This window comes from Pseudophryne corroboree, chromosome 2, assembly GCF_028390025.1.
Source record: "Pseudophryne corroboree isolate aPseCor3 chromosome 2, aPseCor3.hap2, whole genome shotgun sequence".
In the NCBI taxonomy this organism is placed as follows: domain Eukaryota; kingdom Metazoa; phylum Chordata; class Amphibia; order Anura; family Myobatrachidae; genus Pseudophryne; species Pseudophryne corroboree.
Window position 1 is genome coordinate 884,074,147 of NC_086445.1, and position 22,389 is coordinate 884,096,535.

The window sequence follows — 22,389 nt, forward strand, 5'->3', positions numbered from 1 at the left end:
ATAAAGGGGCGGTCCATCGGACCTGGTGGCCATGGCAACAGCTGGAAAATCCACTTTTGTTACCCCAAGTCACATCTCAGCAGAAAAGGACACAGTCTTTTCAGTCTCAGTCCTTTCGTACCCATAAAGGCAGGTGGGCAAAAGGCCAGTCATATCTGCCCAGGGTTAGAGGAAAGGGAAGAAGACTGCAGCAGGCAGCCCATTCCCAGGAACAGAAGTCCTCCACAGCTTCTGCCAAGTCCGCAGCATGACGCTAGGGCCATACAAGCGGACTCAGGTGCGGTGGGGGGTCATCTCAAGAGTTTCAGCACGCAGTGGGCTCACTCGCAAGTGGACTCCTGGATCCTACACGTAGTATCCCAGGTGTACATTGGAAATTCGAGACGTCTTCCCCTCACAAGTTCCTGAAGTCTGCTTTACCAACGTCTCCCTCCGACAGGGAGGCAGTATTGGGAAAAAAATTCACAGGCTGTATTCCCAGCAGGTGATAATCAAAGTACCCCTCCTACAACAAGGGAAGGGGTATTATTCCACACTATATTGTGGTACTGAAGCCAAACGGCTCGGTGAGATCTAAAAGATTTGAACAATTACATACAAGGGTTCAAATCAAGATGGAGTCACTCAGAGCAGTGATAGCGAACCAGGACGATATGGTGTCACTGGATATCAGAGACGCTTACCTACATGTCCAAATTTTGCCCTTCTCACCAAGGGTATCTCAGGTTCGTGGTACAGAACTGTCACTATCAGTTCAGACGCTGCCGTTTGGATTGTCCACGGCACCCCGGGTCTTTACCATGGTAATGGCCGAAATGATGATTCTTCCTAAAAGAAATATGGACGCTTTCCTGATAAGGGCAAGGTCCAGAGAACAGTTGGCGGTCGGAGTAGCACTATCTCAAGTAGTTCTACGACAGCACGAGTGGATTCTAAATATTCCAAAATCGCAGCTTTTTCCGACGACACGTCTAATGTTCCTAGGAATGATTCTGGACACAGTCCAGAAAAGGATGTTTTCTCCCGGAGAAGAAGGCCAGGGAGTTATCCGAGCTAGTCAGGAACCTCCTAAAACCAGGAAAAGTATCAGTGCATCATTGCACAAGGGTCCTGTGAAAAATGGTGGTTTCTTACAAAGCGATCCCATTCGGTAGATTTCACGCAAGAACCTTTCAGTGGAATCTGCTGGGAAAATGGTCCGGATCGCATCTTCAGATGCATCAGCGGATAACCCTGTCTCCAAGGACAAGGGTGTTTTTCTTCTGCGGTGGCTGCAGAGTGCTCATCTATGAAAGGGCCGCAGATTCGACATTCAGGACTGGGTCCTGGTGACCACGGATGCCAGCCTGAGTGGCTGGGGAGCAGTCACACAAGGAAAAAATTTCCAGGGAGTGTGATCAAGTCTGGAGACTTCTCTCCACATAAATATACTGGAGCTAAGGGCAATTTACAAGGCTCTAAGCTTAGCAAGACCTCTGCTTCAAGGTCAGCCGGTATTGATCCAGTGGGACAACATCACGGCAGTCGCCCACGTAAACAGACAGGGCGGCACATGAAGCAGGAGGGAAATGGCAGAAACTGCAAGGATTCTTCGCTGGGCGAAAAATCATGTGATAACACTCTCAGCAGTGTTAATTCCGGGAGTGGAAAACTGGGAAGCAGACTTCCTCAGCAGGCATAACCTCCACCCGGGAGAGTGGGGACTTCAGCGGGAAGTCTTCCACATGATTGTAAACCGTTGGGAAAAACCAAAGGTGGACATGTTGGCGTCCCGCCTGAACAAAAAACTAGACAAATATTGCGCCAGGTCAAGGGACCCTCAGGCAATAGCGGTGGACGCTCTGGTAACACTGTGGGTGTACCAGTCAGGGTATGTGTTCCCTCCTATGCATCTCATACCAAAAGTACTGAGAATCATAAGAAGGAGATGAGTAAGAACGATACTCGTGGTTCCGGATGGGTCAAGAAGGACTTGGTACCAGGAACTTCAAGAGATGCTCACGGAAGAACCGTGGCCTCTACCTTTAAGAAAGGACCTGCTCCAGCAGGGGCCTTGTCTGTTCCAAGACTTACCGCGGCTGCGTTTGACGGCATGGCAGTTGAACGCCGGATCCTGAAAGGGCATTCCAGATGAAGTCATCCCTACCCTGGTCGAAGCCAGGAAGGATGTAACCGCAAAACATTTTCACCGCATTTGGCGAAAATATGTTGCGTGGTGTGAGGCCAAGAAGGTCCCTACAGAGGAATTCCAACTGGGTCGTTCCTACATTTCCTGAAAACAGGACTGTCTATGGGCCTAAAATTAGGGTCCATTAAGGTTCAAATTTCGACCCTGTCGAATTTCTTCCAGAAAGAACTGGCTTCAGTGCCTGAAGCTCAGACGTTTGTAAAAGGGGTACTGCATATACAGCCTCCTTTTGTGCCCCCAGTGGCACCTTGGGATCTCAATGTTGTTTTGAGTTTCCTAAAGTCACATTGGTTTGATCCACTCACCACTGTGGAATTAAAATATTTCACATGGAAGGTGAAGATTCTATTAGCCCTGGCTTCAGCCAGGCGTGTGTCAGAATGGGCGGCTTTATCATATAAAAGCCCTTACTTAATTTTTCATTCTGACAGGGCAGAATTGAGGACTCGTCCTCAATTTCTCCTTAAGGTGTTTTCTGTTTTTCACATGAACCAACCTATTGTGGTACCTGCGGCTACTAGGGACTTGGAGGACTCCAAGTTACTTGACGTTGTCAGGGCCCTGAAAATATATGTTTCCAGGACGACTGGAGTCAGAAAATCTGACTCGCTGTTTAGCCTGTATGCACCCAACAAGATGGGTGTTCCTGCTTCTAAGCAGACGATTGCTCGCTGGATTTGTAGTACAATTCAGCTTGCACATTCTGTGGCAGGCTTGCCACAGCCAAAATCAGTAAAAGCCCATTCCACAAGGAAGTGGGCTCATCTTGGGCGGCTGCCCGAGGGGTCTCGGCTTTACAACTTTGCCGAGCTGCTACTTGGTCAGGGGCACACCCTGACTGAGGAGGACCTGGAGTTCTCTCATTCGGTGCTGCAGAGTCATCCGCACTCTCCCGCCCGTTTGGGAGCTTTGGTATAATCCCCATGGTCCTGACGGAGTCCCCAGCATCCACTTAGGACGTTAGAGAAAATAAGAATTTACTTACCGATAATTCTATTTCTCGTAGTCCGTAGTGGATGCTGGGCGCCCATCCCAAGTGCGGATTGTCTGCAATACTTGTACATAGTTATTGTTACAAAAATCGGGTTATTCTTGTTGTGAGCCATCTTTTCAGAGGCTCCTTCGTTGTTATCATACTGTTAACTGGGTTCAGATCACAGGTTGTACGGTGTGATTGGTGTGGCTGGTATGAGTCTTACCCGGGATTCAATATCCTTCCTTATTATGCACGCTCGTCCGGGCACAGTATCCTAACTGAGGCTTGGAGGAGGGTCATAGGGGGAGGAGCCAGTGCACACCACCTGATCCTAAAGCTTTTATTATTGTGCCCTGTCTCCTGCGGAGCCGCTAAACCCCCATGGTCCTGACGGAGTCCCCAGCATCCACTACGGACTACGAGAAATAGAATTATCGGTAAGTAAATTCTTATTTTTCCTGCCTGCAGTTCCTACACAGAGACGCTGACAGGGAGAGCTGTCCCTCCAAGCAACTCCAGCTATCCTGTGCGGTACCAGGGGGTTGTAGAAGGGAGGGGAGGCTGTGTAAATACTGTGTAGTCTATTAAGGTACACAGATAGCGCTGGTAGTTGTATTATTTCTACCTCAGAAAGCGCTGTGTGTGGGTTGGCTCCAATCTTTGTGTCTCTCTGTGGCATACTTGGGGGGAAACTGTCTGACATTCCCTGTGTGTGTGGGGGTGTGTGTGGGTGTTGGTTATCTCCCATAGCCATGTTTAAGGACTCTGAGTCATATGCTGCAGAAGATGTTTCCTCTCAGGAGGAATCCATAATGTAATACCTTGTCTCAGATCCCTATTATTGAGCGTGAGTGGTTAACTTCTATTAAAGGAATGATCTCTCAGATCTCTACTAGGGTAGCAAATACTGAGACTGACACTCAGGTGTTAAAGAAATCTATGGCAGTTTGATCAGGTTCTGTTCCTATTCCTGCAAAATCCCCTAGCATGTTCCCACAGAAACGTGCACTTGCCCGAATTATGCAAGATGACACGGATACCGACTCTGATGCTGCAGACAGTAATGGGGACGTGCTGATGGGGGCGGCATCCCTTGCAAAGAGGGTGCAGCTCATGATTGAGGCCATTAGAGATGTGTTAAACGTTACTGTCACGCCACCTGAGCAGGTTGAGGAGGCTTACTTCACTGACAATAAGAAAGCCTCGCTAACCTTCCCTGTGTCTAAAGAATTAAACACTATATTTGAAAAATTCTGGGAAAACCCGGAGAAAAATTCCAGATCCCAAAAAGGGTTCTGGTTGCTTTTCCCTTCCCTGAGGAGGATAGGAAAAAATGGGAAAACCCACCCATAGTTGACGCATCTGTTTCCAGACTGTCTTAAAAAGTTGGTTTTACCTGTCCCTGGATCTACCGCGTTAAAAGAACCGGCTGATCGTAAGATTGACACTACGCTCGAATCCATTTACACTGCTTCAGGAGTGGCGTTAAGGCCCACTATTGCCTGTGCATGGATTTCTAAAGCCATAGTAAAGTGGTCAGGCACATTACTAGAGGATTTGGATACAATGGATAGAAGTGATATTGAATTGTTTCTACGTAAAATACAGGATTCTGCGGGGTTCATGGTGGAATCCATGAGGGACCTGGGTGCGAATATCTTCCATGTCGGTATCAGCTCGCAGGGGACTCTGGCTACGCCAGTGGTCTGCAGACGTGGAATCCAGGAGAAGTGTGGACAACCTACCCTACACAAGTCAGGCTCTATTTGGGGAAGCATTGGATGTGTGGATTTCCACGGCAACCGCGGGTAAGTCACCTTTCCTTCCCTCTGCTACGCCTCCTATGCAGAAACCATTTTCTTCATCTGCATCGCAGTCCTTTCGGACCACTAAGGCAAAAAAGTCCAAGCCTCCTACCACCTTCTTTAGAGGTGGTCGTGCAAATTCCAAAAAGCCTGCTTCCGCAGGCTCTCAAGACCAGAAACCTGCTTCTGGTTCCTCATTTCCTCAGCATGACGGTGGACCGCACAGCCTGGAGGACAAGTTGGTGGGTGCGAGACTCAGATGTTTCAGATGTGTCCCAGGGGTACAGACTGGAGTTTCAAGAACTCCCGCCTCACCGATTCTTCAAATCAGGCTTGCCAGCTTTGCTGACAGACAGGGCTGTCCTACAGGAAGCCATCCTAAAATTGGAAAAGTCACAGGTCATTATTCCGGTTCCACCTCATATGCAAAACAAGGGTTATTATTCAAACCTTTTCGTGGTACCGAAACCAGATGGTTCGGTCAGACCAATTTTGAACTTGAATCTCTGGACCCTTACCTGAAGGTGTTCAAATTCAAAATGGAGTCTCTCAGGGCAGTGATCTCAGGTCTGGAGGAGGGGGAGTTTCTGGTATCCCTGGATATCAAGGATGCGTACCTCCACATTCTGATTTGGCTGCCGCACCAGGCTTATCTCAGATTTGCACTGTTAGACAGTCACTATCAATTTCAGGCGCTGCCATTCGGCCTCTCCACAGCACCGAGGGTGTTCACCAAGGTGATGGCAGAGATGATGGTTCTCCGCAGACAGGGGGTGAACATAATCCCATATCGAGACGATCTGCTGATAAAGGCTTCGTCCAGGGAGTTGTTGCAGTCCATTGTTCTCACTACTCATCTGCTCAGGGAACACTGTTGGATCCTGAACCTTCCAAAATCACATTTGGAGCCGACAAGGAGATTGTCTTTTCTGGGAATGATCCTCGACACAGAAGTGCAGAAGGTGTTTCTGCCAGAGAAGAAAGCATTGGTGATTCAAACAATGGTCTGGGACGTCCTGAAGCCAGCCCGGGTATCAGTTCATCAGTGCATTCGCCTACTGGGGAAGATGGTTGCCTCTTTCGAGGCTCTACAGTACGGAAGGTTTCATGCTCGGTCCTTCCAACTGGATCTCCTGGACAAGTGGTCGGGATCTCATCTACACATGCACCAGAGGATATGTCTGTCGCAGAAAGCCAGGATTTCACTCCTCTGGTGGCTACAAATACCTCACCTTCTGGAGGGCCGCAGGTTCGGGATTCAGGACTGGATCCTTCTAACCACGGATGCAAGTCTCTGGGGCTGGGGCGCAGTCACTCAGGGGGAAACCTTCCAAGGAAGGCGGTCAAGCCTGGAATCCAGTCTTCCAATAAACATTCTGGAACTAAGGGCCGTCTACAACAGTCTTCTCCAAGCGGCCCATCTTCTGCGAGATCGAGCCATTCAAGTGCAGTCGGACAATATAACGACGGTGGCCTACATACTCCGACAGGGCGGAACAAAGAGCAGAGCTGCAATGTCAGAGGTAATAAGAATCATCCTCTGGGCAGAAAAACACGCGTTGGCGCTGTCAGCAATCTTCATCCCGGGAGTAGACAACTGGGAAGCAGACTTCCTCAGCAGACACGATCTCCATCCAGTGGGGCCTTCATCCGGAGGGGTTCAGGGAGGTCTCCAATCGGATTGGGTCGAACCTCTACAGGAGGTCGAGGTCAAGTTTCTCACGTGGAAGGCTGTCACTTTGTTGGCCTTAGCTTCTGCTAGACGTGTGTCGGAGTTGGGGACTTTGTCCTGTAAAAGCCCCTACTTGATCTTCCATGAAGATAGAGCTGAGCTCTGGACACGTCAGCAGTTCCTTCCGAAGGTTGTGTTGGCTTTTCAGATCAACCAACCTATTGTGGTGCCAGCTGCTACTGACTCCTCAATTTCATCAAAGTCCTTGGATGTTGTAAGGGCTCTGAAAATCTATGTGAAGAGGACTGTTCGTCACAGAAAATCAGACTCTCTGTTGTTCTGTATTGGGTGTCCTGCTTCTAAGCAGACTATCTCTCACTGGATCAGGTTCACTATTCAGCATGCGTATTCTATGGCAGGATTGCCGTGTCCTACATCTGTTAAGGCCCACTCTACTCGTAAGGTGGGTTCTTCCTGGGCGGCTGCCCGGGGTGTCTCGGCTTTACAGCTTTGCTGAGCGGCTACTTGGTCAGGGTCGAACATGTTTGCTAAGTTCTACAAGTTCGATACTTTGGCCTCTGAGGACCTAAAGTTTGGTCAATCAGTTCTGCAGGAGCCTCCGCGCTCTCCCTCCCGTTCTGGGAGCTTTGGTACATCCCAATGGTACTAATGTGGACCCCATAATCCTCTAGGATATAAGAGAAAATAGGATTTTAATTACCTACCTGTCAATCCTTTTCTCGTAGTCCGTAGAGGATGCTGGGCGCCCGCCCAGCGCTTCGTTAACCTGCATTGGTTATCTGGTTCAGTACAACTTTGTTCTTAGTTATGTGCTGCCTTGTTACTTGGTTTAGTAATGTTTCAGCTGTGGCTGAGTTTCAAGCTAGTTAGCTTGGTTTGCCTTGTTGTGTGAGCTGGTGTGAATCTCGCTACTATCTGTGTATAATCCTTCTCTCGAAGATGTCCGTCTCTTCGGGCACAGTTTCTAGAATGAGTCTGGTAGGAGGGGCATAGAGGGAGGAGCCGGCCCACACTCTTAAACTCTTAAAGTGCCAGTGGCTCCTAGTGGACCCGTCTATACCCCATGGTACTAATGTGGACCCCAGCATCCTCTACGGACTACGAGAAAAGGATTTACCGGTAGGTAATTAAAATCCTATTATATGACACTTACATATTGCGTGTGACTGAGTCAGTATACCGTGCAGAACAGAGGTGGTCATTCCGAGTTGTTCGCTCGCTGCTATTTTTAGCAGAATTGCTAATAGGCTAAAATCCGGCAGTTCTGCGCATGCGTATGCACAGCAGGGAGCACGCGCTAAGCAATTTTACACAAAACTATGCTGTTTTACTCACGAGCGAACTAAGCTTTTCAATCGCTCTGCTGATCGTAGTGTGATTGACAGGAAGTGGGAGTTTCTGGGCGGAAACTGTCCGTTTTCAGGGAGTGTGGTAAAAAACGCAGGCGTGCCAGGTAAAAACGCATGAGTGGCTGGAGAAACGGAGGAGTGGCTGGCCGGACGCTGGGCGTGTTTGTGACGTCAAACCAGGAACTAAACGGACTGAGGTGATCGCAATCTAGGAGTAGGTCTGGAGCTACTCAGAAACTGCAAGGAAATTGCTTTCGTTAGCAATTCTGCTATTAATATCAGAATTGCTAATCTTTCATTAGCAATTCTGCTATGCTAAACTACACTCCCAGAGGGCGGCGGCCTAGCGTGTGCAATGCTGCTGAAAGTAGCTAGCGAGCGAACAACTCAGAATTAGGGCCAGAATTTGTAGTGGAAAAAAGCTGCTGCTGCTACACTGTAGCACCTCATGTACATATTCAGAGACTCGGACACACACAATATACAAGTGTCATATATCAAGTTAATCAGCACAGTCTCCTTGTGCGTCCTAGTCACATTGCTACACACTACATAGATCTGCTCAATTGCAATACTGGTTATTATGTTTACAAAGTACAGTCATATAGTTCTCATAGTTTTTATGCAGGATCAAATAGCTCAATGAGTAGGGTGTTTGACTGAAATGCAATAGGTTATAGGTTTAGTTCTTGGGTATATTAAAATGTGCTATTTAATAAAGGGTATTTTAACTGAATATCAACAAGCTCTCAATTTAAGTATATGAATATGGTATAAAGAGGATTTCTGTCTCTATCCATTTTATCTATTTAAAATGTGGGAAGCGGCATAACATGGGCTTTCTCTGGGATACTTGCATGCGCATGTCCCTACTGGAAAATGGGGAAGGGGTCTCTAATTCTCTTTCTGGCACAGTGCACCAATAAGTCTAGTTCCGACTCTGCCCTGTGGTTTCTCCAAATATGCACCCTTCCCAATTCTTTGCTTTGTGTCGGTTAATAAAAGCTGTTCCCCCTACACGTGTCCTGATTGTTGGGGTCTTCTCCTGACTGGGGGCTAACATTATTATTACTATCCTTTATTTATATGGCACGACAAGGGATCCGCAGCGCCCAGTTACAGAGCACGTAAACAAATAAAATAAGAAAACAGTGACTTACAGTTCAGGACAGTATAGCACAAGTACAGCAGGGGTGGATCTAGACTTTTTTCTTTTAGGGGGTGTGATTTAATGATTTATCTTGACCCCTCCCCTTTCTGGTCCCATCTCCTCCCCTTTGGCACCTTCTTATCGGTATCCGGACAATAGATGTACAGTATCTGATAGACAGTCAATAGGTTCGACACCATATGGTCGACACAAACAAAAGGTGGACATGCATTAGGCTGATGCTGACATGTAAGTGGTTGGCACACATGGTTGACACTTTTTTTTGTTTGTATATTATATGTGTTTTTTTTTTACTTTTTCCATCCTTGACTATCCATGTCACAAATCATAACCTTTAGTAACCTTGTGCGAGTGAAGCAAAGCACCGTGCCCGAAGCGTGGCGACCGAAGTGAGCCCGCAAGAGTCCGATTTTCTTCAGATTGTGCTCCCAGACGATAAAACTATCCACCCTAAAACACCAAAATAAACAATAAATCTGTGTCGACCATTTTTGGGTCTACCATTTACATACCGACCTTTTGTCAGTGTCAACCTGTTGTGTAGATCTATTATACCGTAATTCTTATCACACTAAGTGGTCTATTCATGAAGCAGTGAAAAGTGTGGAGAAGTGAGCCAGTGGAGAAGTTGCCCATGGCAACTAATCAGCATTGCTGTAACATTTATAAATTGCATACTATGAAATTGTAGGAAGCAGCTGATTGGTTGCCGTGGGCAACTTCTCCACAGACTCACTTCTCCATGCTTTTCACTGCATCATGAATAGACCCCTAAATCCCTTACCACTATTTAAGATCACAGTCCGACCTACTAACAAATTAAACTTTTCGAAATCCACATTTAATTACAAGTAAAAATAACCTTTGTAATCAAGATTTTATTGATAAAAAAAATATATTTTTCTTTATAAAATTATATTATTTGTAAAAATGAAAAGTTTTCCAAAGTAAGACTATCACTCATTCCACACATTATTGATAGCAGATTAGTCCAAACGATTCCACAGGGTTCTACTCTGCAAAACTTCTACTGATTCCACACAGGAGTGGTAGTGAAGTAGTATACAGGATAGAATTTGTTTAAGTCCACACAGTAGTTAATTCAGAAGTCCATACAGCAGTAGAAGTTCCACACAGAAGAAGTAGCTATTCCACATAGGACTGTTGATGCATTCCACAAGGTACCTTGACATAGCATCACTCCTTAACCAAAGCCCTAGACTTAAAATCCCCATACACTACTGAGACTTCTCCGAGGGGAGAAGTCGCATTCGTCTCCCTTGAACTGCCCGGCAGCTGCGTGTGCAGTCCTTTTGCATATGATGTAGTATCGTATGCGATCCCAGCCAAGGCTGCCGGATCCGAGAAATCTATAGTGCAGCTCTTGTGATCTACAGGCTCTGATCACAGGGCCGTGCATCAGATCGGATTCACATGCGATTTGCCACTGTTTATCCGATTTCTAGAGCCCGATGCGTCGGAATCGGATGAAAAGGGCCCAAATTACACTAGTGTATGGGCTCCTTAAGATGTCACACCTCACTCCATTCAAGGTGTCTTTTCCAGTTATGGCACCAGCATTACGTAATCATTAAACTCCATCTCAAATCAAAAGCCTGCAATGCAGGGTACACACTGGACGATATTTCTAACATTCTCTAGAACCTGCAAAGTATCATGTGTGCATCAGTTTCACAGCTAGGCTTTTGACAGACAGCATGATGCGGTGTCAAAGTGCACTCTGCCACCACCTGTACACTTGCTGCAGAGTCCGATGGTGAAAGACGAGACAAATGAGTGACACATGTAAATGCCCACCCGGTTGCAATGACAGGCACTACAAATAAACTTACTAAATGTTTGCGTTATGTTGACAAATAAGGCACACCTGTGAACCATCATCCTAGTGTGTACCCAACATTACCCAGACTGTGACAAACTTAAACATTACAGTTCATAACTGAGGAATATCCATGTTTAAGTACAGCAATTTAAATCTTATTTGAATTACTAATTTTACAAACATCTGCTCAAGTATGGATAACCTTCAAGTATGGACTTAAATGGCAGACATGGTTAAACGATAATCCAAAATAGGTCAAAATGCACACCTTCCACCCCCAGAAAACCAATAAATATTAAAATAATGTACTTACCGGCCGCTTTGAGGTCTGACTGCAGTATGAGATGGAACAGCAGCATTAAAGTCCTGTATAGGCGGTTGTTACCATTATGACATCACCGCATGATGTCACAGACAGACTGGACAGGCAGACAGAAAAACACACAAACGGACCAATGCATTTTCTCTATGCATTTTCATAATTGGGGCCTTGACCCCGCAGGGGGTGGATTTTCTCCACCAAAACTTTTCTGGACCAAATTAGCTATGTGTAGCAAGTTTGGTCCAGAGCCATCAAGGCATATGAAGAACAAACAAATATACATACTTTGACATAAGAATCACAAGCGGACTCTCCAAATTACAATGTTTCGGTTTACTCAACCGCCGTCTGCCAATTTCCACAGTCCCTGGCGCCACAGACTGTTCCCTGCTCACTAACGGGCATCAGTGCACAAAACTTCCCAGTGATGTCGTTTTTCAATTGTCACAAAAGGGTATATAAAAATAAATAATATGTCTCATATGACACTCCCTAAATAATATATATAGGGCGTCTGCTGAATCCTAAAGGCCCCCATCCACTAGTGCATTATGACCAATTTTCATCCAATTTCAAGCTTTCTGTTTGATGAATCAGATGAAAAGTGTCATTTTCCTCCGACTCCTCTCTGAGGCGTATTCCCGTGCTCCTTGGATCGGAGTCGCAGATCGGCATGGATGCCATGAATATTTATCGCAATCGTAGGAGAAGGTGCTCATCGGAATGCATTTGTACACAATCGGATGCAATTCATCAGATGTAAAATAAAAACCACTCCGTTGCAAACTGTAATCGCAGGACTCCCGGCAAGGTGCCAGGAAGGTTGGGGGGAAATCTGATCCGACTTTCAATTCAGTTATGTCTCACTAGTGGATGGGGGCCTTTAGTGTATGAAGAAGGGGTGAGATGCTGGATAAAACAAATAAAGTAACCAGGGTAGGATATGAAGACCGACCACTGGTGTCATAATATAAACAGAGACTAGATTTCAGAGTAACATAAATATGTCAATTTATTTATAAAAATTAGAAAAATCTTCTTGCAGAGTAAAAGCACAAAGGTACTTATGTAAAATATATTAAAAAGATTAACATGTTAAAAAAAAAACACAGAGAAGAGACATAAATGATCAAGTCGTGGATGCTTATCTTTCAGAGAGAGGTAAACTCAGAGTGTCCAACGCGTTTAGGCCTGTGGCACCATTGCCCTCCTCAGTCGTGGTGTAGTAGAGGAGACAGGTGGCACTTGGAGACTTGTTAAAAGCGCTTCTTTATTTCTACATTTTAGAGGTCTCTGCCCCTTTCATCAGGAAATGACACATCAACACACACCATGTATATGTGTGTGTGTGTGTATATATATATGTATGTTTGTGTGTGTATATATATATATATATATATATATATATATATATAAATATAAAATATGGGTATATTCAATAAGAGTCGGGTCCATTCCGACATGCAGTTGTCGGAATGGACCCGACAACCCCTATTCAAAAGAGCGGCCAAATCCGACTGTCGGATTTGGCCGCCCCGGTGTCCTGTCCTGCCGCTGTCAGCAGCGGGGGGAGGGGGGGGGTCAGCGGCGCCAGGGGAAGGGAGCTGTCAGCGGCGCCGGCCGCCAGGAGGAGGTGATGTCTGCGGCACCGGGGGGGGGGGGGGGGGAGCAGCGGAGCAGCGGAGGAGAGGAGGAGACGGGGGGAGCAGCGACTGCAGCAGCGGAGGCTCACGGCAGCATCCACTTATCTCCAGCAAGCGGGACGTCGCCTGCTGGAGACGGGTAGACGCTGCCGTTGGGTCCCTGCTCTCCCCGCTGCTCCCCCGTTTCTTGCTCTCAGCTCACTCATCTTAATCCGACATTTTTTAAAGTCGGATTGAGATTGTCGGAAACGGGGCTAAAACCTGTCGGGTTTGGCCACGCTTCCGACAATGCACGCTGATCAGCCGCCGATCAACGTGCATTCCGACAGCATTCCGACAAGTCAGGTTTCCCGACTTGTCGGAATAAATGGGGCTGTAATGAATAGGTCGGAACCCCTTCCAACCTAAAACTGTCGGAAACTGCTGTCTTTCCGACAAGACGGCAGCTTCCGGCAGTTATTGAATATACCCCATAGCATGCCCACTCAGGCACTCACACCTGAAATGAGGAGTTAATTGAGGACAAATAACAAAGCCCGTAAGGCAGTGGCTCCCAAACTGTGTGCTGTGGCTCCCTGGGGTGCCACGGGACACTTGCAGGGGTGCCTTGGATTGGTGGTCCAGGACCATTTAAAATTATTTATGGTCAATATAAAAGGCAAAACAAGTGCTGGTGGCTGCCAGTCATAAAATATGGGGACAAACAGAAGCACATCTTGTCCCTCACCACACAATTGAGCCTAAGGATGATGTATAAACACAATCTACTTAATTTAATATTTCTTTCTAATTTCTCAATAAGAAATTATTGGCCTAGGGGTGCCGTGAAAAAAAATTCTGATACTCTAGGGCACCATGATTCAAAAAAGTTTGGGAACCACTGCCGTAAGGCACAAAGAAGCGTTATACAAACATATACATTGCCCAAAAAGAAAATTCCAATTACAATACACAGAGGAACTTGATTATAGAAATGTTTACAGTAAAGACATATTATAAGTAACAATGCAGACCCAGGCTTACATTCAAGCCTTTAGGTGAGACTGTCTAACGAAATCCATTTAGATTCACGCTGTAGCAATAACCTATCACGGTTACCACCTCCAATAAGAGGTGGCGCATAATCAGTAATCCTGTAATGAATAGCAGATAGGTTATGTTTTGCAGCTCGTATGGTAGAACAATGCAATGCCACAGTCAGGTTTGCACGGGATGAGTGCCAGGGCCGTAACTAGGTGTGGTGTGTCTGAGGTGTTTTGCCCATAGTGCATATGCTCTGTTGTCACACCATCTACAGCATGACAGCTCTGACACAAGAGACCCGACCAGCGTGTGTGCTGCTGTGCAGGAAGTGATGGTGATGCACGTTGTGTTTCTTGCACAGTGCCCTCCTCCAGGAAGAGATGAGACTCTCCTCCCAGTGGCTGGCAGGAGACTAGGCACGCCATGCTGCTGGTTACTGCCCCCCATGCAGCCCGCTGCTACCCCGCCACCACCAGACGCTGAGGAGCCACTGCTGCGTGTCCCGGGCAGGCACTAGTCACTTTCACAATGCAGTAACGCGTGCTGCTGCTATGTAGTGCTTGGTTAGACAAGTTATGAGAAAGTGGTCGTGTTGTGTTGTCTGCTACACCTGTGATAATCCCTTGAGTATCCAGTGTACATGAGCATTGTGAAGGTAATTGTGAAACTTTTTTTGGGCGTAAGTGTATTATCGCACAGTGTAGTTAGTTATACCACCTTTATTACCAAGCACTCTGCAGGTATTATAATTTACATGCGCAATACTGCACAGCAGCTATAGTAATTGCTTTTCTCGTATGCAGGAGCGGTTTCTGCCGCCAGCTCCAAGGGCAGGGGTGAGGGGTACATATTCTGTGGGCATTAATATCTGTGTAAGTGGCACAACTACAGTGGTCATTATATGTGTAAGGGGCTGTACCTTTGCGTAACTTGTGTAAGGGGCTCTATTCTGTGATGTCATGTGTATAAGGGACACTACTGTGTGGTGTAAAGTGAATATTGGACATTGTTGTGTGGTGTAATGTGAATAATCGACACTATTATGTGGCCACGCACCTTCCCCATAAAGCCACACTCTACTGTCCTGATTTTATATATGGGGTGGGCACCAATTCTCTTTCTGGCACAGGGCACCAAAATGTTTAATTACAGCACTGCTCTGAAGTAGCCAGACCCTTTCTGAGAAATTATTGCTAGAGTTCTACTGGTCTTTTGTAATAAGAGATTCTGACCGTGGTAAACAAATATACTTGATCTAGACTGCTGGAAAAGCAACATCTGATGAACAAATAGTGTTAACAGTATTTGGTAATGCTGTATTTCAGCTATAAAGGAGCAGAACATTGGAAATTTGCAAAGCACCATAGGATTTTTAGTATATGGTGATAGTGTTCATTCTAGCACCTTGCACCTGTCAAAACCCATGCAGTTCATCTTTCCTGCTTGGGGTGTTGCTCTCTGCTCTGGTGCTTCTAGCATACTCTTGTCTGTATCTCTGTTCTGAAATACAGATCAGAGTGTTCTAGAAGCGCCAAAGCAGAGAGTAACACCCCAGACAGGAAAGAGCAACGGCATGGGTTGTGACAGCTGCAGAGTGCAAGAATTAACACTTTATTTGCACTCTGTCATGTTCAATTATTTGAATACAATTCTAATGTCTTATCTTCCCATTCTGTCTCATATCTTTTTGTTGGTACACAAAAAATATATATGTTCCCAACTCACCGATTCCGATAATTTTTAGGTTAGAATTGGCAAATCTTGATTGTCCAACATGTTGGATTTTGCAGATTCCCATGACCCAGACTTCGGTAAAACAGGGAATTGCCCCAATTGATTTCAGATGTATGGGTCCCACAGCACAGAAGGAATAGCTGGCAAAGCTTGGTTTGTAATACCCCTTTTACACCGCCAGCATATAACACGGGTTATTGCACATGAACGTGCATAACCCGTGTAGCTGCATGGTGTAAAAGGGTCGAGTTGGAGTAATCCGGGTCGAGTGACCCGGTATTCCAAATCGGGTAGTTTGCAGGGTTGAACACGTGTTCAACCCGGGAAACTGTGCTGTGTAAACGATAGCCGGGTCGCATCCATGTGATCTCCAAGCGCTGCCCCCGCCATGCCAGAGGCGACGTCACCAACTCGGCAAGTTTGGCGGGTTGGTAATGCGGTGTGAAAGGGGGATGACGTGGGTCGCAGCCGGGTAGCACCTGTGTCAGGCTCCCGGCTGCGAGCCGCGATATGTAGTCTAAAAGAGGTATAAATATGCATGTTCCCATCTGAGGCTCAAGGCAATGTCTATTTTACAGGCTGCTTTTGGAATGGCTTAACAAAAGGTATACAAAAATGTATATATTAAGGAAACAATCCCATGTAAAAGGTCAGGCATGTTAAATGGGTGACACTCCAGCTTGCTCAGTCTAACCCCCTTTGGCTGCAGGAAATTCAGACTTTTGGCAGGTATAACATTATTATTTCATATTAGTAATGTATACAGCCTGACTGCCACCCAAACCTTTATGCCTAAACTTAAAACAAAATGAGTCATGATTATGTGTCCCGCTTACCTGTCTGATGAAAAAAGAAAAGTCTAGTGATACTGTCCCAGAACACTGAAAGGTACAGGTCTACGATGTCCATTATATGACACTGCATGGTACATATAGGGGAACATTCAACTGCTGCATTTCTGATTGCTGTTTATTTTTTGTCTTTGCTATAATATTATTATTATTTATTTTATTAATTGATATTAACATTATTATTTTGCTTTTTTTTTATTTTTCCCATCCTGATTTCTCCCCTCCCTGTGTTCATTTAACACTTGTGGCTGTCTGGCTGGGTCCTGGATTTATTCCAGACAGTGAAGAGAAGTCTGATAAACCGGTGCAGGCAGGAGGGAGGGATCGCAGTGCTGATATTCTCAAGGACCTGAAGGGTCTTTTTGTCCCTCCCTGGGAGCTGGCCTCCCCTGCGGAAGGTAACCCTGCTTAGTCAGTGGTGTTTGCTTGCTTCGGTGCACTGTTGCTTTTGTGTACTGTAGGTTGTGTCTGTAGTAGATTGAGATCTTGCATCTGTATTAAAGCAGCATTGCTTAGGTTTCATGTTGATTACATATCTGTCCTCAGAGGTCTTTAATTAAAATATAAACTGTACGTAACTAATGTATAATTGCAATAACTGGTGAATATATCTAGAATGTTCACACGCTGTATGATACATGTTTGTACATGTTACAGTATGTAAAACCTATAGGTGCTTGCTGTAAGTACAAGAGGCTTTGGTAGTCCTGCTTACTGCTTTAATATCAGACCAGAACATTACTCTTGTCATCTGCAAAAAGATGTTGTGGCAAACTCATGTGTTTACTCTTTGGATGAATCGGAATATTTTTTAGCTGTGACAATGGGAGTATAAGTCTTAAGCCATCAGCCACCCATAAGCAGTGCATGTTTCTAGGTCACTCGCTATGTGTCAGTAATCAGTCATTTGTACAACTGCACCCATGCAATTCAGACGTCAATTAGTATTGGGCATATACCTCAATGCTTGGGAGTAGTAAAAGAAATAAGTGGAAATGATGGTGTGGCAGGTGTGCGATCTTGCATGCATTCTCAAATTGTAACGTTTTAATGGAAAAAAGGCGCCCATGTCTACATTAGGAAATGTTATTGTAGAAATAGGGTTCTGTTGCCCACTTCTCCATGCAGAAGGCCAGAATAATGTTGTGCACACTGTTGGGTATAATTAAATTAAATCCAAAATTGATTCAAATTGAAAACCTGAAACCTATGTCACAATGAGTATAGGAAATACACACTGTTCATACCATAACTCTGGTAACAAATTTACGTGTGTGTGTGTGTGTGTGTGTGTATGTATGTATGTATGTATGTATGTGTATATATATATATATATATATAATATACCGGCACTCCTGAGCTGTATATCCACAACTGCATCCGGTGCCTTCCAGTGATATCATAGGCAAGTCCACGTATTCAGAGAGAAAATAGGCGGCACTCAGATGGCATGATAAGAGAACAGAGATCTGTTGGTACTGTATGTCAACGTTTCACAGCTCGTGTTTCATCCTGACGAAGGAACCAATAACTAGAGTTCTGAAACACTGGCATACAGGCTTGCAGCCGCCTCAGTGATACACCTATATATACACCTATATAGTGTACAAACTCATACAGAGGGGGAATTCAGTTAACTGCGGTAAATTACCATGACAAATTGATCCCTTGGGGGGAAGGGGGGAATCGAAAACAAAAATTGGGGTGAAACAGGAATTTACAGCGATTTATTTCCAGTGAAAATGTATTGCGGGTAATTGAATTCCCCCCAGTGTATTAAAAATGTTGTTCATCTAACAAGTGTCCTGGGATTCTTGGCTATATTGAACTTGAAGAATTGTGCCTCGAGAAAACAAGAGAAGATATATAGTGGTCAATCCTGTTAGCTGCAATTTAGTTGCGCGTGCGTGCTGCGATATGCCTCACTTAAGGTACCGCTGGATTCACAGACATTTGTTTGCTGCCCCATAGGGCTGCGTACAAAAATCCACAAATCCTGGGCAAGATAGGGCTGCAAGGAGCGCGAGTTCCAATGCGGTTGCCAACGTATACATACCCTTGCAATGGCAACTTGCCCCCCTCGAATGCGGGGGCGAGGTAATTGGATTGAGCCCATAATGTAGTATGTTCATCAAATCACATCAGTTAGTAAGTACTCATGTGTCCAAAGCATCATGGGCTTTTCTGCAGATCTTTCATTGATATACCTCCAAGGATTGAGAGAATATATACTATATATAATATAGATATATATTATATGGTGTATTATATTCATGCAATCACCACATTTATAACTATATCTCAGGATGTGTACTATTTGAGAGCAAGTACTCTGTTTTACTGTGGTCTTTAAATCAAGGTGTTATGCCAAAAATATTGAACAGAAACATACATCTACCAGGAAGACTGGAGTATTGCTTGAATATACTACACTACACTATATACCTGTTTATGAACCCAGTACTCTGTATGGTTGCTTGTGGTTTAAATTAAGGAAAATTAAATCTGTTTGGCTTTGCCAAGTATATATAACATGTTGGGATTAAATATGTATTTATGTGGTTATCTCCCATTTCTATATACACTACTGATGTGCTGGCAAACATGGGTTTATCATATTGTATACCTACCAACATTCATACACGGGAAATGGTTATAAAATAAGCCTTTTACGCGATCAATCAAAAATTTTCACTAGATGGCAGAACTCTGCCCACTTTCATGTAAGCTCCACCCCAGAGTCAGGATTTTCCCTGTGAAATGGGGACATTGGGAGGTCACATTTATTGCATAATGTGGACTGCAGCCCAGGGCAAATGAAACATTACATGCTGCATACAAGTGAACGTTAGTAGCACTGCTGGTAACACCAGGTGACCTGCATGGAAATAGCCTGGGTTATGGTGCGTTTTGTTTAGGAAAGATGGTGGACTGGAGTTCTACATAATGTGTGGGTCTGAAAAGGGCAGCATGGCGTCCTGATCCAATATCAGACTACAAAACCGTCACCAGTCTCCATTTCTCACTCAGATAAACTCAACCTATTTAGTCACCTGCAGATTAGGGCATCACTGCAAACAATACTTCTCTTACTGTCACAGACTGGAGCCGAGACACATTTTTACTAAAGCAAGTACTTAAATCGTTCTTCAGTGAGGCATCCTGACCATGCTATGTTAACTTCTAAACCTATGGGGCATGACCACAGTTTGGGTGCAGGCAGCCCTGACCTCAAGGTAATTAGTGCTAATGGCCTTGTCACATTAGAACGTTCACTCAAGCTTCAGATCGGTATCTCTGAGTGAGAGAGCCACCGTGTAACTTCCATGTCTGGGCTGAACATCACATGTCATGAGGCGAATAGGTGTAATGAAGTGCTTGATGGTACAAAAACACCTACTAGCTATCCACTTTTCTCCTGAGTACTGCATCAATGGGCACCTCACCTCCTCCATATTACTGGAAATCCCTGCCTCGGGATCACTGCTGTTTATGTCCATCCCTGTACTCAGTTACTATGGGTAGCTGTGCTGGAGAGCTGTAGGACAAACACCAGAGTTCCATCCGATATTGCAGCGATTTCAGTGAGGGGTTCATATGATGGCTCTATCTCCGCTCTCCAACATCACCCATGTTCAATTGAGTATTGTGATCATCTGTGTCACACAAATGACATTATCCCAATGGAAATGGGAAGGTAAAGCAATATAGAGATTTGCACGCATTGGACTTCAGATATGAAATGGCAATGAAGGTTGTCACGGAATCCGGTATCTAGGTCGACTACTATTGGTCGACAGGATCTCTAAGTCGACATGTTCTAGGTCAAAAGGTTGTTAACAATCCACACGGACTACGATTGGGAATAGTAACCTGTGCCGAGCGCAGCGAGACACAGTGCACTAATTGGGGTTCCCGGTCACTGTACGGAGAAAACAACACCAAAAAAACTTTAAAAACTCATGTCGACCTAGATGCCCTGTCGACCTAGAGACCCTGTCGACCTAGTTACCGTAGACCAATAGTGGTCGACCTAGTTACTGTCGACCTTCCATACTACACCCGATTGTCACATGGGTTAAAGGAAAATACCGGGAGTGTGATGTTGAGTGTGTATTCCCTGCTGGCATTGCATCTGTTGTATGGTAGTCAGTCAGATAGTTTGTCCAGTCTGCTTCAATGATCACTTTACAGCGGAAACAGATTACTCAAACCTCTTTCTAATGTTTCCATGGGGGAAGCATCAAGTGCAGCGCCAGCGCATGTGAATATCGACTAAATGCGTTTACTAGCGGAGCTCATTGGTTAAAGAAAATAACTGAAGTTCTCCTTTTTAATGATCCTTGTGACCTTATGGTTGGCACCTTACATATAAATCATACGTCTTTCATGAGTTTCACCTTCGGTAACCAACTTGTTGCTGGCTCTGCAGTTTGTTTCTGTTTGCAGTGTCTGTTGCATGTGTGTTTCCAGATAATTATTTTGCCATACTCGCTGTCTGTCTTACAATTAATTTGTCGTCATTATTTTTTCATCTGTTTTAACCATGTTTATTATTTGTACATTGTCATATTTCACTTCATTATCCCTCTACTGCTATTCAAGTGCTTTGTGACAAGATAAGAGGTGGGTACATACTGACTTGTATGCCAGTGTTTATTTGAGTCTCTGGGTGTTACAAGTTCTGGTTAGCAGTGGCAAGGACAGTAGGAGAACAGGTTTCACTCAGCAGCTCCTGTGCTGCATATGAGGGCAAGATCAAGGAGGATCCATCAGTGCTGCCCCTATAGTGCTTGGGTGTGATTATATGTGTGTGTTTGCTCCATCTCATTGGCTGCATATGAGGGAAAGATCAAGGAGGATCCATCAGTGCTGCCCCTATAGTGCTTGGGTATGATTATATGCGTGTGTTTGCTCCATCTCATTGGCTGCATATGAGGGCAAGATCAAGGAGGATCCATCAGTGCTGCCCCTATAGTGCTTGGGTGTGATTATATGTGTGTGTTTGCTCCATCTCATTGTCTGCCTATGAGGGCAAGACCAAGGAGGATCCATCAGTGCTGCCCCTATAGTGCTTGGGTGTGATTATATGTGTGTGTTTGCTCCATCTCATTGGCTGCATATGAGGGCAAGATCAAGGAGGATCCATCAGTGCTGCCCCTATAGTGCTTGGGTGTGATTATATGTGTGTGTTTGCTCCATCTCATTGGCTGCATATGAGGGCAAGATCAAGGAGGATCCATCAGTGCTGCCCCTATAGTGCTTGGGTGTGATTATATGTGTGTGTTTGCTCCATCTCATTGGCTGCATATGAGGGCAAGATCAAGGAGGATCCATCAGTGCTGCCCCTATAGTGCTTGGGTGTGATTATATGTGTGTGTTTGCTCCATCTCATTGGCTGCCTATGAGGGCAAGATCAAGGAGGATCCATCAGTGCTGCCCCTATAGTGCTTGGGTGTGATTATATGTGTGTGTTTGCTCCATCTCATTGGCTGCCTATGAGGGCATGATCAAGGAGGATCCATCAGTGCTTGGGTGTGATTATATGTGTGTGTTTGCTCCATCTCATTGGCCCATGTCAGCAGTTACACAATTTATTTAATCTACTTCTGGGTTATTTTACAAGAAATAAAACAGCCCCGGTACTTTCCCTGGGAATCACTTAGTAACTGGAGCATTGTCCAGGCGTACACCTTAGGAGACCCAACAGAAGTGGTTTGTGCCAGGTTAGTAAGGCACCTTACTAGGTAGACACAGCAGTTGCATAGATCTGATGTATAGAATAAACATC

The 22,389-nt window shown here is 45.2% G+C and overlaps 1 protein-coding gene across 3 annotated transcripts in view; it reads left to right on the forward strand.

Moving 5' to 3' along the window:
* RABGEF1 (RAB guanine nucleotide exchange factor 1) overlaps positions 1–22,389 on the forward strand; it is a 163,371-nt gene that overhangs the window by 128,049 nt on the left and 12,933 nt on the right. For 2 of the 3 annotated variants that reach the window (XM_063955986.1, XM_063955987.1), the window contains one exon: positions 16,877–16,996. The exons of the other annotated variant lie outside the window; for it this stretch is intronic. In XM_063955986.1, the coding sequence (XP_063812056.1) occupies positions 16,877–16,996 (120 nt within the window). The remainder of the gene's footprint in view (positions 1–16,876; positions 16,997–22,389) is intronic. 3 annotated transcript variants of the gene reach the window in all.